At 40.2% G+C, this 19,370-nt stretch overlaps 1 protein-coding gene across 7 annotated transcripts in view; it reads right to left on the reverse strand.

The window, feature by feature from the left end:
• Sfmbt1 (Scm like with four mbt domains 1) overlaps nt 1-19,370 on the reverse strand; it is a 124,106-nt gene that overhangs the window by 36,991 nt on the left and 67,745 nt on the right. For all 7 annotated transcript variants that reach the window (XM_052733743.1, XM_052733741.1, XM_052733744.1 and 4 more), the window contains 3 exons: nt 18,880-18,971; nt 11,591-11,831; nt 18-106 (listed from right to left, as the gene is read on the reverse strand). In XM_052733743.1, the coding sequence (XP_052589703.1) occupies nt 18-106; nt 11,591-11,831; nt 18,880-18,971 (422 nt within the window). The remainder of the gene's footprint in view (nt 1-17; nt 107-11,590; nt 11,832-18,879; nt 18,972-19,370) is intronic.

The raw sequence follows: 19,370 nt of genomic DNA on the forward strand, positions 1-19,370 counted from the left end.
AAGCAGTTGATACTTACGCCCTCTAGCAGAGACACAGGAGGACTACAGGCTCCTCTCAGGGTCTGCTTTAGAAATGCACCCCAATCAGACACTTTATCTCTGATGCCTAAACAAGGAAGAAATAGTTAATACTCATGTTAGCCACAGAACACAAGAAACCTGACATACAGAAATGGCTTAAGGGTATGTTTATCACTTAAAAATCAGTGTATTGCTTCTTTGAGAGCTTGAAAAGATCAAACAAAATAGCTACAAAACTTCCCTACTCTCCAGTGAGCCAAGTGCTCGTTAGTTTTTGTCACCTTGACACAAACTAGGGTCATCTGGGAAGAAATCCCAGTTAAAAAATGCTTCCATACCACTGGCCTGTACACTAGTCTGTGGTACATGTTCTTGATTTCTGACTGGTGTGGGAGGGACCAGACCACTGTGGGTGTAATATCCCTGGGCAGGTGGTACTGAGCTGTGTAAGAAAGCCAGCTGAGCAAACCACAGGAATAAGACCGTACAACGTTCCTCCATGGCCTCGGCTTCACTTCCCGCCTTGGCTTCTCTCAATGGACTGTAGCCAGAGATAAATGTATACCAAATAAACCCTTCCCTGCTCAGATTGCTGTTGGCCATGGTCTTTATCATAGTAATAGAAACCAAATTAAAATACTACTCTCTGGCTAGCTCAATAAGAATTATAAGTAAAACAGAGACTATGAGTTGTATATAAAATAATTCCCTTAATTTTATATAAAAAAAGCTTCATTTCTATTATAAAAAATTTCAAACATAAATAAAAAATACAGAAAGCGGGCTGGGTGTGGTGATGCATGCTTTTAACCCAGTACTTTGGGAAGTTAAAGCAGATAGATCTCTATGTGCTCAAGGCCAACCTGATCTACATAGCAAATTCCAGGTCAGTCAGGGCTACATAATGAGAGACCCTGTCTCAAAAAACAAACAAACAACAAAAACATACACAGAAAGAGGTATAATGAATCTTCATGCACCCTAGCTTCAACAACTGTCACCTCATGCCTATACGTTTTATCCAGAGCAAAAGTTAGCAAACTGCCTTGTGGGCTGAGTCAGACCTGCTTTTCATAATAAAACTTTATTGGCACATAGCCATGCTGACTGTTGATGTTTTGTCTGTGGCAGCCAGCTTTCAAACTGCAAGGGTAGAGTGCAGCAGCTATGATGGAGACCATATGAGTGACAGAACTAAAGCCTTCACTATCTGGCTGTGAGCAAATCATTTGCCAACCCCTAGCAAATACCCTCACAAATTCTACTGCCACCCAATCAAGAATTACTTAGAAGCCAATTTTAAACATCATATAATTTTATCCATATATATTTCACTAAATATTCATAAAATAACTTTACATTTTTTATACATGTGAGTAGTTGCCTCAGTGTATATCTATGAACCACGAACATGCAGTGCTCATGGACAGCAAAAGACGATGTTGGACCCCCTGGGACACGGGTTACAGACTTTTGAAATGTCATGTGGATGCTGGGAATTAAAGCTGGGTCCTAAAGAAGAGCTGCCAGTGATCTTAACTGTTGAGCCAACTCTCCAGCACCAAAATAACTTTTTATAAAACCAGAACATCACATGTTTAACAAGTTAGTAATTTTTCAAAAGCAAATGTCTAGTCTACATACAAACTCCCTTAATTATATCAATTGATTTTTAACTTATTTCATCACATTGGGAACCACTTTAAGAACCATACACTGTCAACAACTTGATTGAAATTCCTTTTGTCTGTAGATTCATTCTTCTCTTTCCCTTCTCTCAATTTTCTTGTAACACACTGAGACACACAGCCTCTTATCTTATATAGTTTTTTCAGATTCTGTGTTCATTGGCTGCTTCCTTACAGTGACCAGTTATCCCACTGCCCCCATTTTTTTTCTCGTCTTTTTACTCCCGTGTGTGTGTGTGTGTGTGTGTGTGTGTGTGTGTGTGTGTGTGTGTGTGTGTGTGTGTGTGTTAGTAAGGACTGAACCCAGAGCCTTGTGCTTGCATACCAGGCAAGTATACTTCCACTGAGTTAAACCACCAGCCCTGCCCTTTCTATATTCTACAAATCAAGATTTAGAGTCAGAACTGATTTTTCTGGAGAGGAGAAAGTAAAAATATTTCACAAGTGGAATTATATCCTTCCCCAAAGAGGCACATAAGGTCTAGTTGTCTGTCCTTCTGTGTCTTAGAGTTTCTATTGCTATGACGAAACACTATGACCATAAAGCAAGTTGGGAAGAAAAGGGTTTATTCAGCTTATACTTCTACACTGCTGTTCACCATTGAAGGACGTCAGGACCGGAACTCAAACAGGACAGGATCCTGGAGGCAAGATCTGATACAGAGGCCATGGAGGGGTACTGCTTACTGGCTTGCTCCCCATAGCTTGCTCAGTTTGCTTTCTTATAGAACTCAGGACCACCTGCCCAGGCATGGCAACACCCACCATGGGCTGGGCCCTCCCTTGTGGATCACTAATTGAGAAAATGCCTTACACTGGATGTCATGGAGGCATTTCCTCAACTGAGGCTCCTTCCTCTCTGATGACTCTAGCTTGTGTCAAGTTGACACACAAAACCAACCAGTACATTCTGTAACATTAATAGCTTTGTTAAAAACTGTATGTGCATGCATGTGTTGTGTGTGTATGATACAACTGTGTTTTCCTATAAGCACACATGGGAGGCCAACAGAGAATGCCAGGTGTCCTGCTATATAACTTTTCAACTTATTCCACTGAGAGAACTTAAATTCTCTCTGTTTTACATACAACTCTTACTAAACTAACCAGACAGAAATGTCTTAGCTTGGTTCCTATTGCTATTTTTTAAGTAGGCCAGGTAGCTGGCAATTCGGGGATTCTCCTATGTCTGCTTCCCACTGTGCTGTGCTTACAAGCCTGTGACCATGTCCAGCTTTTATGTAGGTGCTGGACTCTGAACTCAGGTCCTCAGGTCCACAAAGCAAGCACTCTTCCCCACTGGCCCGTCTCCACAGCCCACAACTTTAACAGTCACTACACAGATACACTGCTTCACTGGGTGCTAAAAACTGTAAAACTCTATCACTCTTTGTTCATCAATTAATCAAAATACTTCCATAAAAATTTCTCTTTATAAACTATTTGATGAACTTGAAGTAAAATGTATGAAAGGAAATATGGATGATTCTTTCATTCTTTCTCCATATTTGCTGGCTTTTAAAATAATCAGTTGATTCCCTGGCATTTTCCAAAGGCCATCAATGAAGTTTTTATTTACAAATTGTACTATGAAGTCATAAACGAATGTATGTTCACGGTCACTGAAGTTATTGTCCTTATTAATAATCAAACTGTCTCTTTAATCAGAGGATGTCTCTTCAAGTTGGGTCTTGAGTCCTTCGGATATGACAGTCATGACAGTATGGCAAGATATTTCTGACTTGTTTGTCATTTCCTGACTCGAACCAGAAACAACTACTTCTCTAAGGAACCCCTATATGTTTCAGTAAAAATAGTATTTAAAGTTAGATTTGGTAGCTCACAATCTAATTCCAGAAACTGAGAGGTAGAGGCACAAAGATTAAGAGTTCAAGATCAGCTGGGGGGTGTGGGCATGTGGGGGTGTTGCACACCTTTAATCCCAGCACTCAGAAGTAGATGCAGGTGGAACTCTATGAGTCTGATGTCAGCCTGGTCTACAAAGCAAGTTCCTGGACAGCCAGAGCTGTTACACAGAGAAACCTTGTCTCGAAGGAAAAAAAAAAAAAGGTTCAAGATCGTCTTTGGTTATGTAATGAGATTTCGGCAATCCTGGGCTCCACAAGATCCTATCTCAACAACAAAGATGGTGTTAAAGATCCTAAGTGAGGTGTTGTGGGTACAACTGCAACCGCCACGGGGTTGTTTCTAGGCCTTTTCAGCGTCTAGAACTAAAAGAATCTCGTTTGCTGCTGCTTTAAAAGATCATGTACATATGTAGCCTCATCTATGTAGATTATATTTCTTTTTTCTCAGGCCAAAGATCCTAGTTTTCAATTAGATGCTATCATTTTGCTATATTTCAAAATACACCAATAACTATTTCAAATACAACCAACAGGATGATCATTGAAAACAAAGGATTTTGTTTTGGTCCCTGAAATACACTCCTATATTAGGAATGGACATGCAAATCTTATTTTAAAGTATTAAAAAGTTCTGTGGCCACTCCTCAAGTTCTATCTACACTCAGAAAATTTTATTTTGCTTTGTGAAGAGTTGCTTTTTAAATTTCAATTTTTGAGATTTATTTTTTATGTATATTGTGCTCTATCTGTAAGCACACCTCCATGTCAGAAGAGGGCATCAGATTCCATTATAGATGGTTGTGAGCCACCATGTGGTTGCTGGGAATTGAACTCAGGACCTCTGGAAGAGCTGCCAATGCTCTTAACCATTGAACTATTTTGTTTCATAGTTACATTCAGAAAATCTATCACCTTCATTGTACTCCTCTGACATACCTTTTCTATGATTTCTTTAATTTCTAAAAAAAAGTCACAAACACATTCATATGCTTTCTTCCTCTTCTAGTGTATTTCCATTTTCTTCCTTTCTGTTTTTTTTTTTTAACATTTAAATTTTATTTAGCTAGCATATGTGAGTGTGTGTATGACCGCATGCATGTGTGGGTATAAGCCCAAGGTTGATGTCAGGAATCATTCTCAATTCATCTTCCACATTAATCAATAAGGCAAAGTCTCTCAATCAAACTCAGAGCTGGCCAATAAGGCTAGTCTTGCTAGCCAGTTTATTCTAGGGATCCCCTGTCTCTGCCTTCCAAGGCTTGAATTACAGTCAGATAGCCATGTCCATCTGACATTTACATGGGTCCTGGGAATCCAAATTCCAGTTTTCGTAATTTCATGCTTGAGCAGCAAGTGCCTAACCATTAACCAACCCCCTACCTTAAAAAATAAGTGTGTGTGTGTGTGTGTGTGTGTGTGTGTGTGTGTGTGTGTGTGTGTGTAAACATATTCTGAGTTGGTAAGCCACTCCTTGGCTACATTAGATATACAAGATGATTCTTCTTATGCTGACTGTACCACTCAGCATAAAATACCCTTTCTTTTTTTTTCCTATTGTTTCCTCACCTAAATTTTATCTATCACATATTAAGACTGAAACTCCTGGCTTGTTTGCTATTCGTACTTGTCTGTATACCTTTGTCCATCCCTTTATTTGTCTGACTCTTTAGAAATCTCTGCTGGGGCTGAAGAGATGGCTCAGTGCTTAAGAGCACTGGCTGCTCTTCCAGAGGTCCTGAGTTCAATTCCCAACAACCACATGGTGGCTTACAACAATCTATAATGAGATCAGGTTCCCTCTTCTGACCTGGAGGCATACATACAGGCAAAACACTGTATGTGTAATAAAGAAATAAATTTAAAAAAAAAAAAGAAATTATTCCTGCATGTAAGACAAATGTGAGTTATGCTTCATAAGCCAATCTGATTTTTTACTTTTAATGGAAGAGTAAGCCCATTTGTTGTTCTTATTGACACAGCGTCCTTGGATTTGTCATATTACTAAATGTTAAATGAATTACTTGTGTATGAATGTCATTTTACTATGTGATTTCTATTTGAATATACACTTTCTCTCTTTAAACCAATGTCTTGATATTTAGATAGGTTTGTATTTTCTACTGCTTACTTTTATGCTAATACAGTTATTTATCTATATAATTCAGTGTGTGGTGTATGCGGCAAGACCATAAGTATGCATACAGATATCAGAGGAGGACATAACATATCATTCAACTTTTTTTACAAATACAATCTCTAATCAAATCTGAAACACTATTTTGGCCAGGCTGACTGGTTATCAAGCTTACAGGACTTACTTGTCTTTGCCCCAAAACTCTAGAGTTATGGGCCTGGTTTTAATATGGGCACTGGGAATTTGAACTCAGGTTCTTTCACTTTTACAAGTAATCTTACCAGCTAAGCCATCTTACCAACCCCTATACAAATAGCTTAAAAAATATTTTTTGAACTTTTATATAAAATCTCGCTATGTAGCTCAAACTGGTCTCACATTCATATCCTTCTTGCCTCTGCTAACTGGGTGTAGAGACTAGCGACATGTGCTACCATGTTTAGCTCACAATATCTTTATACAATAACATTAGTCCTTTCTATTTGGGAATGAGTTTCTTATTTATGTTGTGGAACAGAATATTTGTTAAACTATGTAAAGATGAGTTGCATTTGTTTGTATTGTAGAATAATTATTTAACTATGTAAAGATGTGTTGCATTTATTTAACTATGTAAAGATGTGTTGTTGTTTCATCTTGCCTGCCTAAGGCACCTGACTGGTCTAACAAAAGCTGAATGGCTGGCTAATAGCCAGGCAGAGGAGGGCTAGGTGGTGCTGGCAGGCAGAGAGAAAAGGGGGGCCAGCCAGCCAGGGGCCAGCCAGCCAAACACACAGGAAGCAGGAAAGCAGGATGAATAGTATGTAGATGAGGTAAACAAGCCTCACAGCAGCACACAGATTAATAGAAATGGATTAATTTAAGTTAAAGAAAAAAAGCTAGCTAGAAACAAGCCAAAGTTAAAGCCAAACATTCATAATTAATCCATGTCATGATTTGGTGGGGACTGGCGATCCAAGAAAGCCTGCTACATATCTATTTCCTTTTTCTCTCTAAACAATACTGAACTTGAATATGTTTAACCTCTTTTTTTCTTGTCTCCTTCAATATTTCATCTCAGGTAACATTCTTTTACTTCCAGTTAACAACTTAAAAGTAACTGATTAATTACATGGCAGTAAAGAAAACAAACAGAGCTGGAGAGATGGCTCGGCAGTTAAGAGTTCTTACTGCTCTTGCAGGACTCCAGTATGTTTCCTAGCACCCACACAATGGCTCATCATGCAGAATTCCAGTCCCAGGGGATCAATTCAATGCCTTCTTCTGACTTCTGAAGGTACCAGGAACACACATGGTACAGAGACATACATGCTGGCAAAAACACTTATACACATAAAATAAATAAATCTAAAAAAGTAAAAATAAACCCCCAAATACTAAGCTTATACCACTATTCACATGCTCTCCTCCACTGTTTCCATTTGTTTTTTAGCAATGATACTCTATCTATATTGTATTCTTATATGTATCAAGTGTCTCTTTATAATAAAAAAAATCATTCATTTGGTTTTCTGAACCTCATTCTTTTTTGGGAGGAGGGCAGTTTTAAGACAGTTTCTCTGTGTAGCCCTGGCTGTCCTGGAACTCACTATGTAGACCAGGCTGGCCTCGAACTCAGATATTTGCCTGTCTCTGCCTCCTGAGTGCTGAGATTAAAGGTGTTCGCCCCCACTGCCCGGCCTGAACCTCACTCTTTAGTGGATTCCTTATGAAGGGCTCATGGGAACAATATCCCTCAAATTTCTAACAATTAGTACAGGGTTTTTTGACCAGAAGTTCATCTTGGATAGCTATAAAATCCTCTCATTCTCTCTTTCACTGTATTTCTTTTTTTTTTTGGTTTTTTCGAGACAGGGTTTCTCTGTGTAGCTTTGCGCCTGTCCTGGAACTCACTTGGTAGCCCAGGCTGGCCTCGAACTCACAGAGATCCGCCTGGCTCTGCCTCCCGAGTGCTGGGATTAAAGACGTGCGCCACCACCGCCCGGCCACTGTATTTCTTAAGTGATGAATGTTAGTAGCAGCAGCAGAGAACAGATTAAAAGCATGATCGTGTGACAGAATACACACTGAACGTAAAGAATTTCTTCATTTGTCCTATGAAAATCACACAACCTAAATTAAGGGATGCATAAGACAGACCCAAGTTGGGGGAGATCCTACACAGTACTTTTCAAAATGTCAAAATAAAGAAAGACTAAAAAAGCTAACAAGATACAACAACAAAATGCCAGATGATCCTGGCCTGGCTCCCAGACCAGAAACAGAACTAGAGAATTGCAAATATTCCTTTGATTAGAACACAGTGAGCACTACTGGAAAACCTAGCCTATGTAGCCCCTAAAAGATGCCCAAGTTACAAAAGACAAAGTGTAGGACCTAGTCCACATTAAAGGAAACTTTTTTTTTCCAAGACAGGGCTTTTTCTGTATAGCCCTGGCTGCCCTGGAACTCGCTCTGTAGACCAGGCTAGCCTCAGAGATCTATATGCCTGCTTCTGTCTCCAGAGGGCTGGAATTAAAGGCATGTGTCACCATGGTCTGGCTTGGATGGAAATTTGTTCTTGACACATGCATGAGAGAACAACATGTGACTGAGAGATTTCCTTTTTTTCTAAAAATGTTAGCATAATTAATAAAAGGACAAAAGGTCTGAAGACTAAATAATAGCATTTTACCAGATTTACTTTCCCTCCCCCCCCCACCCCAGAGCTGAGGACCGAACCCAGGGCCTTGTGCTTGCTACCACTGAGCTAAATCCCCAACCCCCAGATTTACTTTCTTGATTTTGATATTTTACTATACTGTTCATGAATGTCTTATTTTAGAAATACATTAAAGTTTCTATGAGTAAAAAGGGCATCATGCTTAAAGTCAATTCCCAAGTTCTTTAAAAGAAGCCTGTGTGGATAGAAAGGACAAAGCAAATGTGGAAAAATATCAACATTTGGGAAAACTTCACAAAAAGTCCAAATGAATTTTTTATACTATTCTTACAACTTTCTTGTAAATCTGAAACTAAATCAAAGAAAGAAGTTATAAATATAAAATGTCACTTGTTTTCTTGAATCTGCAATCTCTCTCCCATATTTATCTCCTCCTCTTAAAATTTTTTATTTATTTATTTATTTTACATTTTCTTATTTTAAATACAAGAATGCTTTGCCTATGTATATGTCTATGTACCAAATGCATTCCCAGTGTCTACAGAAGTCAGAAGAGGGAATTGGATCTCCTAATATTAGAGTTATGAGCTACCATGTAGGTACTGGGAATCAAACCCAGGTTCTCTGCAAAAGCAGCCAGTGCTCTAAGTACTAAACTACCAAGCTACCTCTCCAGTCTCTTCTCTCCCTTTTAAAATCTTTCTTTCTCTTCCTTCCTTCCTTCTTTCTTTCCTTTCTTTCTTGGTCTTTTGTATCTCTCTCCAATTTAACTGATGGCCTACTCTAAGTAGGGTATCTTCTTGGAACAGAACTTCAGTTGGCTCATTTTAGTTGATATTGCCATGTACCTATAATCCCAGCATTTGGAGGGTTGAGGCAATGAGGCTTGCCAAGTTTGAGGTTAGCCTATGCTATAGAGTGAGGCCCTGACTAAAAGAAAAAAAAAGTTTGTAATATAATTTGTAAGATTACTTATAAGGAGAGAGAAAAATAAAAACAGAACTTGGGAATGGTATCACAGGCCTGAAATCTGTTATGTGGGAAGATTAAGACAGGAGGTTTTCAAGTTCAAGAGTCCCCTAGACTAAAAAGAGTTATACGTTCTCCACATAAAAGGTGGTAAGGGGGCTGAGTCTATCAGTCTGGCCTTCAATCAGGTTAGGGACGGTGGCATGTGCCTGTGACCTTAGCTCTCATGATGATAATGAGTCTGAGGCCAATCTCAGCTACACTGTGAGTTGTTGTCTCAAAAATACAAGGACTAGGATCTATCTAGGAAGAAGCCCTCTTTAACCACATGTATAAAGTCCTAGATTCAATCCTCAGAACAACAAAAAACAAAACAAAGCAAAAAACAACAGCCAGATCTCCAAGACCCAAACTCAGACAGCCTCAGTCTGTAAGGATGAGAAACTATAGTCTTGATGGCCATCAAAAAAACTGAATGGTTTAGAGAGTGAAAAAAAGTAATAGGGAAATGCAGGACCAGAGGCTCATTTGGTAGAGTGCTTGCCTGGAGGACACAAGGCACTGGGTTTGAGCCCCCAATACTGCATGAGGTCTGGTAGCAAATGCTTGGAATGCCAGCATTCATAAGGTACAGTAAGGAGGATGAGCAAGGTCATCTATGATACATAGCAAATTGAAGCCAACTAGAGCTATATGAGACAATGTCTTATAACTTAAAAATAAACAATAAATAATAAATAAAACAGAGGCTGGAGAGATGGCTCAGCAGTTAAGAGCACTGACTACTCTTCCAGAAGACCCAGGTTCAAGTCTCAGCACCCACATGGCTGCTCACAAGCAGCTGTAACTCCAATCTCAGGGGATCTGACCCCCTCTTCTGGCCTTTCTCTGATTATAGAACAAGGTTCCTGATTCCACTCAGATGAGCTGGCCTCTGAGGAAGCCTTAGTCACAGGAAGATCCAGAAAGACTAGGCCTCAGGGCACAACCCTCACCAGAGCAGAGAGAGACAGGCCAATGGGGAACCATAAAAAGTGTGGCCATGGCGGGCTGGAGACAGAGCTCAGAGGTTAAGAGCACTGGCTGCTCTTCCAGAGGTCCTGAGTTCAATTCCCAGCAACCACATGGTGGCTCACAACCATCTGTAATGAGATCTGCCCTCTTGTGATCTGCAGGCGTACATGCAGGCAGAACACTATATACATACTAAATAAATAAATCTTTAAAAAAAAGTGTGGCCAAACAAAAACCTGGCAGTACATGCTTGGAAGCCCAGCTACTCAGGAAGGAGAGGCAGGAGGATAGCAAGTTGAAGGCCAGTCTGGGCTACACAGTTTATAAAAGCATAGCTTAGCCATATCCTGTCTCAAAACAAACAAAACTTTGAATTGGGAGAGGGGCTGGAGAGATGGCTTAGCAGTTAAGAGAACTAACTGTTCTTTTAGAAGACCCAGCACTTACACAGCAGCTCTCAATTGTCTAACTCCAGTTCCAGGAGATGTGACACTCCCTTCTGGCTTCAGTGGGCACCCCTATATACATGCACACACAGACATGCACAGGCACACATACCCACAGTTAAAAAAAAACAAAAACTAAAGTGTGAAAATAAGATAAATTATAGATAATATGATTCACTTTAAAAACAGGAAAATGTACGTTACTCCTTATAAATTTTTTTTTTTAAATTTAATATCTTAGATTCTTAGAAACATGAACACTTTTACTTACAATTGGTATTCAGTCTCAGGATAGTCTCTCTCTCTCTCTCTTTTTTTTTTTTTAAAGATTTATTTATTTATTATGTATACAGAAGAGGGTGCCAGATCTCATTACAGATGGTTGTGAGCCACCATGTGGTTGTTGGGAATTGAACTCAGGACCTCTGGAAGAGCAGTCGGTGCTCTTAACCTCTGAGCCATCTCTCCAGCCCCTTATAAAATTTTAAATTAAAAATGTTAGCCTTTACCTGACAGTGATGGTGCACGCCTTTAATCTAAGCTCAGGAGGCAGAGGCAGGTGAATCTCTGTGAGTTTAAAGCCAGTCTAATCTACAATGAGTTTTGGGACAGCCAGGACTACACAGAGAAACCCTGTCTTCAAAAAACAAAAAAAACAAAAAAAGGGGGGGCCTAGTCTAAAAAACTGTACATCTATGTAGGAATAGCCTGATAAGCCTCAAGACTGGCCAATCTAAATTTTCTTACAGCAATATCCCATCACACCTTGAAAGGAAATATTATACTACCTTCTGGAGCTTCAAGGGTCTTCTTATTCTGCTCACACCACCCAATGGGATAGAGGCCAGCTTTCCTGATATCACACCAGAAGTCTGCTTTCCGGTCTTCCCCATAGCCTTCATAACGGAGTAAGAGTAACTGCTCACAGGCAGTAATGACAGTGGCAACCCAGTAAGTTTCCGGATCTTTTTTCACAGCTACCTCCAGCTTCATCCCAGGAGCAAAGCCATTTTGCAAACGTATGTCCACCTGAAGAAAGAAACGTTAGGGACCAGACAAATGTATTACATGAGTGTTTCTCTGCCCAGATTCTTTTTTTTAAAGATCTAACATTTCTGAAGCACTAAATGCCTATAAAATCTTCTCAAAGGAAACCTGAAAAATTCCAAGTCTAACTCATAACAGTGACCTAAACAAAACAAAAGTAGCTACAGGGATCTGTCCCACATGACAGTGATGGGACTTGGTATTTTCAACAATACAGTCTATTATGATTACAGAAAGTATCTTCTAGAAAGCATATACATGACTAAACCGTCACATTTTCGTATCCTTAAACTTGTCTTCAGAAGTGATTTCTACATCATTCAACAACAAGAACAACAACAAAAAACTTTAGGAAACTATAACAGGGAAGAAAAGCTATAAAGGTAATAAATCAGTAGCATTAGTAACATTACACACAATATGTAGAAAGCCATACTTCCAGTGTCAAAGTTCATGCTTCTGTCAGCTATTTTAATAAAATGTTCCAATTTAGATGAAAAATTACATAGTGACAAAGGTATGGGTTAGCAATTCTTAAGTACATTAAAATTAAGTATATAAACGCACTGTGGATAATGGCAATCACTGTGGGTGAAGTTATAAATTAAAAAAAAAAGTGGAAGAGTGGACATTCTGGCACACGCCTTTAATCCCAGCACTTGGGAGGCAGAGCCAGGTGGATCTCTGTAAGTTCAAGGCTAGCCTGGTCTACAGAGTGAGTTCCAGTACAGCTAGGGCTATTACAGAGAAACCCTGTCTCAAGATTCCACACAGCCTGGGCGGTGGTGTTGCACACTTTAAATCCAGAACTTGGGAGGCAGAGGCAGGAGGATCTCTGTGAGTTCAAGGCCAGCCTGGGCTACAGAGTGAGTTCCAGAAAAGTCGCAAAGCTACACAAAGAAATCGTCTCAAAAAACAAGAAAGAAAGAAAGAAAGGAAGGAAGGAAGGAAGGAAGGAAGGAAGGAAGGAAGGAAGGAAGGAAGGAAGGAAGGAAGGAAGGAAGGAAGGAAGAAACCACACACACACATATTATCTAATCTCACCAAAAAGCGGGGGGTGGACTGGAGTGTATCCTGTCATTCTGGACTGGAATCAGAAGTATCTAAATAAGAATATGACAACTGCCGGGCGGTGGTGGCGCACGCCTTTAGTCCCAGCACTCGGGAGGCAGAGCCAGGCGGATCTCTGTGAGTTCGAGGCCAGCCTGGGCTACAGCGCGAGTTCCAGGAAAGGCGCAAAGCTTCACAGAGAAACCCTGTCTGGAAAAACCCAAAAAAAAAAAAGAATATGACAACTGATAGAAAAGCAGTATAGAGCCGGGCGGTGGTGGCGCACGCCTTTAATCCCAGCACTCGGGAGGCAGAGCCAGGTGGATCTCTGTGAGTTCGAGGCCAGCCTGGGCTACCAAGTGAGTTCCAGGAAAGGCGCAAAATTACACAGAGAAACCCTGTCTCAAAAACCAAAACAAAAAAAAAAAAAAAAAGAAAGAAAGAAAAGCAGTATAGATGTGGACATGAGTGCATGTGTATTCCTTAACTCCGAACTCAGAGGACTACAAATATATCAGTAAACAAATTTAGTCCCAAGTTGTAGTTTTTTTTTTTTTTTTTTTTTTTGGTTTTTCGAGACAGGATTTCTCTGTGTAGCTTTGCGCCTTTCCTGGGACTCACTTGGTAGCCCAGGCTGGCCTCGAACTCACAGAGATCCGCCTGCCTCTGCCTCCCAAGTGCTGGGATTAAAGGCGTGCGCCACCACCGCCTAGCCCAAGTTGTAGTTTTTACATATCATCTTCCAATAAACACGGGCAAGGGATCATAGAGAAACTACTGGTTACAATTCTGGAAAAATAAAAATGAAGTAGAGCCTGAAAGGTCTTGTGATGTCAAACAGACATAATCAAAAAGGTATGGGGGTATGTTAGAAGGAAACAAAAGATAGCTAAAAGAATCTCTCAATGGTCACAGTTGAAAACAAAAGATAAATATAGGAAAAAATGGGCAGGTGGTTCCCAACTACAGTCCCAGCACTCAAGAGAAAGAGGCAGGAGAATCATAAGCACCAAGGCTGCCTGGACTACATAATGAAACTTATCTCAAAAAACAAACAAAAAATGGAACAAAAATAACTGTCATCAGACAAAAATCATAAATAAGCACAGCAAACAAGAATTATTAATAGATGCTAAAACTACTATGATAAAAAAAACAATATTTGCATAATCTCAAAGGATCACTCTATAAGATTCTTATCAACTGCAAAAGGCAAAACAGTAACAATATAATGAAGAAAACTAGCATATATCACTTTAAATTTATCACAGTAATATAACTCCTAAAACATCAACACTGCAATTGCATACACTTGCCTGACACCATACAAGAAAAGGACTTTATTTCCTTTGGCATGCTTGACATTATCTGTATATATTCAGTTTAATCGTGAGGGGGGAAAAATCCAAACTGAGAAATACTGCACAAAAACTGACGTGCAATATATATTTTTTAAAAGAGTCAAGTTCATGAAAGAAGAAAGAATGATAACTGGGAGGAGACTCTGGATATGACAAAGGGGTTGATGAGATCATAAAGGTACCTGCCACTAAGCTTGATGACCTGAGTTCAACCCTGGGAGAACTGCAAGTTGTCCCCTGACCTCCAGGCATGCACTGTGGCACACCCACGTAAATCCATGCACACACGTAAGTAAAAATGTAATAGAAATTTGAAAAGCAAATGGAAATGTCAAAATCACTAGAAAATGAAAGTGAAGTCCTGAAATGAGCCAAAGAAACAAAGTCCCATGTTGTTGCTTTTTTTAAAATAAATCTATAGTTAAGAAAACTATATATATATAAATATATATATATATTTATATATATATAAAATAATGTGAAGTTTACCTTCAAAAGTTGTTTTTGTTTTTTTTTTCACTCAAAAAATCTAACACATGCCCAAAAAGATTTTACACTGTTACTCTAGGGTAGGTCTAGACAATGCTAAGAACTGATGGGTCTCAAGATTCAAGATAGAGCATGTTGACTATCAGTTACTTCTGAAGACTCTGTTTTGTATTTTCAAGGAAACCATTACCCCCAATATGCAGGTAATTTCCTGGAGCCAGGGCTTTGGAAGTCATTCAGCCCTTAAACTGACTCAATCAAATTTGTGGGGCCATGACTGAATCTTGCCAATAAGAATTTCAGAGTTCAAAGTTCAAAAACCAAGGAAGCAAGAGTTTCAATCCTAAGAGCATAGGCCCCCTCTCCTACCACCAATGGCCTCTCAGCTCCTGCAAGACCTCAGCCAGGCTCTACTGAACAAACTGAAATAAGCCTTTTTCTCTAATTTTAAGAATTAGTGGGCTGGAGAGATGGCTCAGAGGTTAAGAGCACCACTGGCTGTTCTTCCAGTGGTCCTGAATTCAATTCCCAGCAACCACATGGTGGCTCACAACCATCTGTAATGAGATCTGGCTCCCTCTTCTGGCCTGCAGGGATACATGCAAACAACACTGTATATATTACAAATAAATAAATCTTTAAAAAAAAAAAAAAAAGAATTAGTACTACTGATAGAGATTGGTCTGCCTCTGTCTACTCTTCAATAGAAGACCTCCATCTCCCAAGTGGCCCCTATGTAGCTTAAGAGCTTAATTTCTCCTTGGAGAACACTGAGCTCAGACAGAGAGCACCTTAACTTGTGGGTTTGGCACATTTATTTACAGGTATTATGCAATATCTCAATCCTCATTTACAGTGCTAGGGAAATTTTGTGAAAAATAAAATATTCTGAACACAGAACCACATTATTAGATAATTGCTTTTTCCATTATTTTACTATTTCCTTAATGAGCCCTAAATTTTAAAATAATCCTACCCAATCTTCCTTTCTCCCCACACTATCCCTTCCACCCCAAATTCAAAAACCTACAAAACTGGATGTGTAAAAGATATTGTTCATCATCAAAAAGAATCCCCACAACCTAAAACTTACTTTCTTATAGTGTTAACTCTGCATTTTTTAATCACCCACCTGCCCAGCACTGGGATTACAGTGTGCTGCCATGCCTGACTTTTTATGTGGGTTCTGGAAATCTGAATTGAGGTCCTCATACTTGTACATTAAACATTGATTGTATTGACTGAGCCATCGTCCCAGCTCCAGGTGTGGTTTTTTTTTTTTTTTAATGTTTTATTGGTATATAAAACAATGGGTTTCATTTTAATGTTTTCCTACATCTGTATCAGTGTATTTTGTCGTCCCCCCCCCACACACACACACACACCAGCAAAATGGTCAGATTTTCTTGATGAGGGTAGCAGGAAGAAAGAAAAGGGAAAATCATTTAAATTTTTTCAAATATCCTAACTTAAAATAATTCTGAGTTCACTTATGCAGAAAACAGTACCAGGGAGTAGGGTGCAGCCATAACAGGCCTGACCATGCTATTTTGTGGACTAGGGAAGAGTTTGTGGCTTTAGACTAGGAAAGTGGTTGAATGCTATAAACAGGGATTAACTAAGTATTCTCCTAAGAATTTAAAAGACAACAGCACTGAGAACAACATGGACTATGGAGGCCCAATTCAAGAGATTTCAGGGGGGAACAAAGTTATCAACTGGGATAGAGCCCATTCTTATGATATTTTGACAAAGAATGTGGCTGGCTGCATTTTGCCCTTGTCCTAGGAGTCTTCCTGGAACTAACTTTAAGTGTTGTGGACTAATTTCATTGGCAGAAGAGAGTTCAAGACAGCCTAATACTGAATCTGTAACTTGTATTTGTAACCATGCATATGCAGATCCACAATGAAAAAGACCAAACAAGACAAAAAGAAATACAAAATGTATAGTTTGAGGAGAAAGGGCACCAGGAAATTTAATGTTGGAGCCATGGCTTGTGCTGAAAAAATAAGGAGAAATGGACTAAAGGGAGTAGTGCCCTCGGGGCAAGACCTCATCCAGCTAATCCTAAAACTTGTGAAAAGAAAAGGCCTAAGGCAGCAGTTCTCAGTCCTTTGGGGCTTGTGTGGCCATTTCACAGGGGTGGCAGATCAGATGTTCTGCAGATCAGATATTTACTATTCATACAGTAGCAAAATTACAGTTATAAAGTAGCAACAAAAATAATTGTATTGGTTTGGGTTACTGTTAGAATTCTGCCCTGACTCCAGCTGCATGACCGCACATACGTAGTTCAGGAGTTAAGCAGAGGGTCTTGCATCTTATGTCATCAGTGTGTGTGCATGGCGTGGTCACGCAGTCAGCACATGCATGGTGTAGCTCCGTAAGCCCACCTGTGCATGTTCACTGGGAACCCTTAAAGAGCCGGACACAGGCACCACCCTCTCTCTGTTCTGCTCCCTCTTCCCCCCACCATCTTTCCCTCTCTCTGCACGTGCTCCTTTCCCAGGCCTGGTTCTTCTCCCCCGCCACCCCTCCTCCTAATAAAGTTCTGATACTGGGTAGTCGTGGCCATGCCTTGTGACCTTTCCACACAGCAACCAGTGCCAATAATCAGTACTGTTTATCATTCTTTCAGTTACCACAGCATGAGGAACTGTATTAAAGGGTTGCAGCATTAGGAAGGTTGAGAACCACTGGCCTAGGGAATTATCTGTTCCTAAAAATCAACTGCAAATCAAAGCTTAGGAAAATGTAACTCAAGAAGGAGGTCAGGGGGTCAGGTTCCATCCCAAGTGGCAGTAGAACTTAGAAGCATCTGCCACATAGTTCCGGCTTTAGAGTCAAGGATGAAGGATAAAAGGGTCATGGAAACACCAGCCCCCAGAGGTTAAGTAAAGCCACTAGGGCCAGGTGTGTGGCAGGCCCAGAGACAGCACTGTCATAAAGCTGTCAAAGTGAAGCTTGTGCTGGAGAGCCTAAGATGCTGAAGATGCGGGAACCATGGGATATCTTCCAAGGAGAGCTGCAAAACAGAGAATGAAACCAGCCAAAGAGAGGTAGGTGTGTTGGAGTCAGCAAAGCTGGAAGGGCAGAGCCATATAGGCCCTTTAACATCAGAACAAGGTCTGGAATTTGTCCTGTTAGGTTTTGGTCTTACTTGGTCCAGTATTTCCTCACTATGCCCTCTTTCCTCTCTTTTGGAATGGTAACGTATATTCCTTGTTATTGTACATTAGAAGTATGTAATTTGCCTTTTGATTTTATAGGCAGTTATAATTAAGAGATTGACTTGAGTCTCAGAAGAGACTGGACTTTTAAACTGTTTTGAGACTCAAAGACTATGGGTTTTTTTGTTGTTTTTTTTTTTTTGGTTTTTCGAGACAGGGTTTCTCTGTGCAGCTTTGCGCCTTTCCTGGAACTCGCTCTGCAGCCCAGGCTGGCCTCGAACTCACAGAGATCCGCCTGCCTCTGCCTCCCAAGTGCTAGGATTAAAGGCGTGTGCCACCACCACCCGGCCTATGGGGACTTTTGAAGTGCACTTCGCATTATGATATGGCTATGGGCCTATGGGGACCAGGGAGGTGAATGTGGTAGTTAGAGTGAGAACGGCCCCCAAAGGTTCATATTTGAATGCCTAGATCCCAGTTGGTGGAAGTGTTTGGGAAGGATTAGGAGATATGGACTTGTTGGAAAAGGTGTGCCACTGGGGGTGGGTTTGAAGTTTCAAAAGCCTACACAATCCCCAGTTATTTCTCTGTCTGCCTTATGGCTGTTTCTCAACAATATGAGCTCTCAGCCTGCCTGCCACCCCACCGTGATAATCATGGACCTCTGCAACTCTGAAAGAATCCCAATAAATTCTTTCTTTGGTAAGTTGCCTTGGTCATGATACTTTGTCACAGCAGTAGGAAAGTAACTAAGACACAATACAAAGATTAAAAGAAAAGGGGTGAGCTAGGCATGGTGGCAAACATCTTTACTCCCAGCACTAGGGAATAAAGCAGGTTGATCTTTCTACATTTGAGGCCAGACTGGTATATACAGCAAGTTCTAAGACAGTCAGGGTTACATAGTGAGACCCTGTCTCAATTTAAAAAAAAAAAAAGTCAAGAGGTGTTGCCTACATGTTTAAATGATGCATAGGGAACTGTGGTGGAGCCTGTCTCTTCTAGATAATCCTCCCAGCTGAATTCTTCTTCTGCACCAGGCCCAGAATCTACAAAAAAAAAAAAAACAACAAAAAGTTATATCTCCAAGTAAATGCAAGGTATATAAACAAACTTACTGTAGGACAAATTCATTGATTTTTACACATACACATAAAAAACCAAACAAACAAAAAAAGCAATTTCTGTTTTAATGGCAAGTTCCCTAAGTGCACTGACTGCCAATTCAACATAACAGTCACTTGATATATTCTCTCTTGCTGGGTGTGGTGGTTTGAATAGGAATGAACCTGTAGGCTCATATATTTGGATGCTTGTTCATTAGGGAGTGTTACTACTTGACAGGGATTAGGAGGTTGGAGTAGGTGTGGCCTTGTTGGAGGAAGTGTGTCACTGGGGATGGGCTTTGGGGTTTCAAATACTCAAGCGAGGCCTAGTGGCTCTCTCTT

The sequence above is a fragment of the Peromyscus californicus genome, unplaced genomic scaffold, assembly GCF_007827085.1.
Source record: "Peromyscus californicus insignis strain IS unplaced genomic scaffold, ASM782708v3 Scaffold_12__1_contigs__length_115047231, whole genome shotgun sequence".
NCBI classification, from domain to species: Eukaryota; Metazoa; Chordata; class Mammalia; order Rodentia; family Cricetidae; genus Peromyscus; species Peromyscus californicus.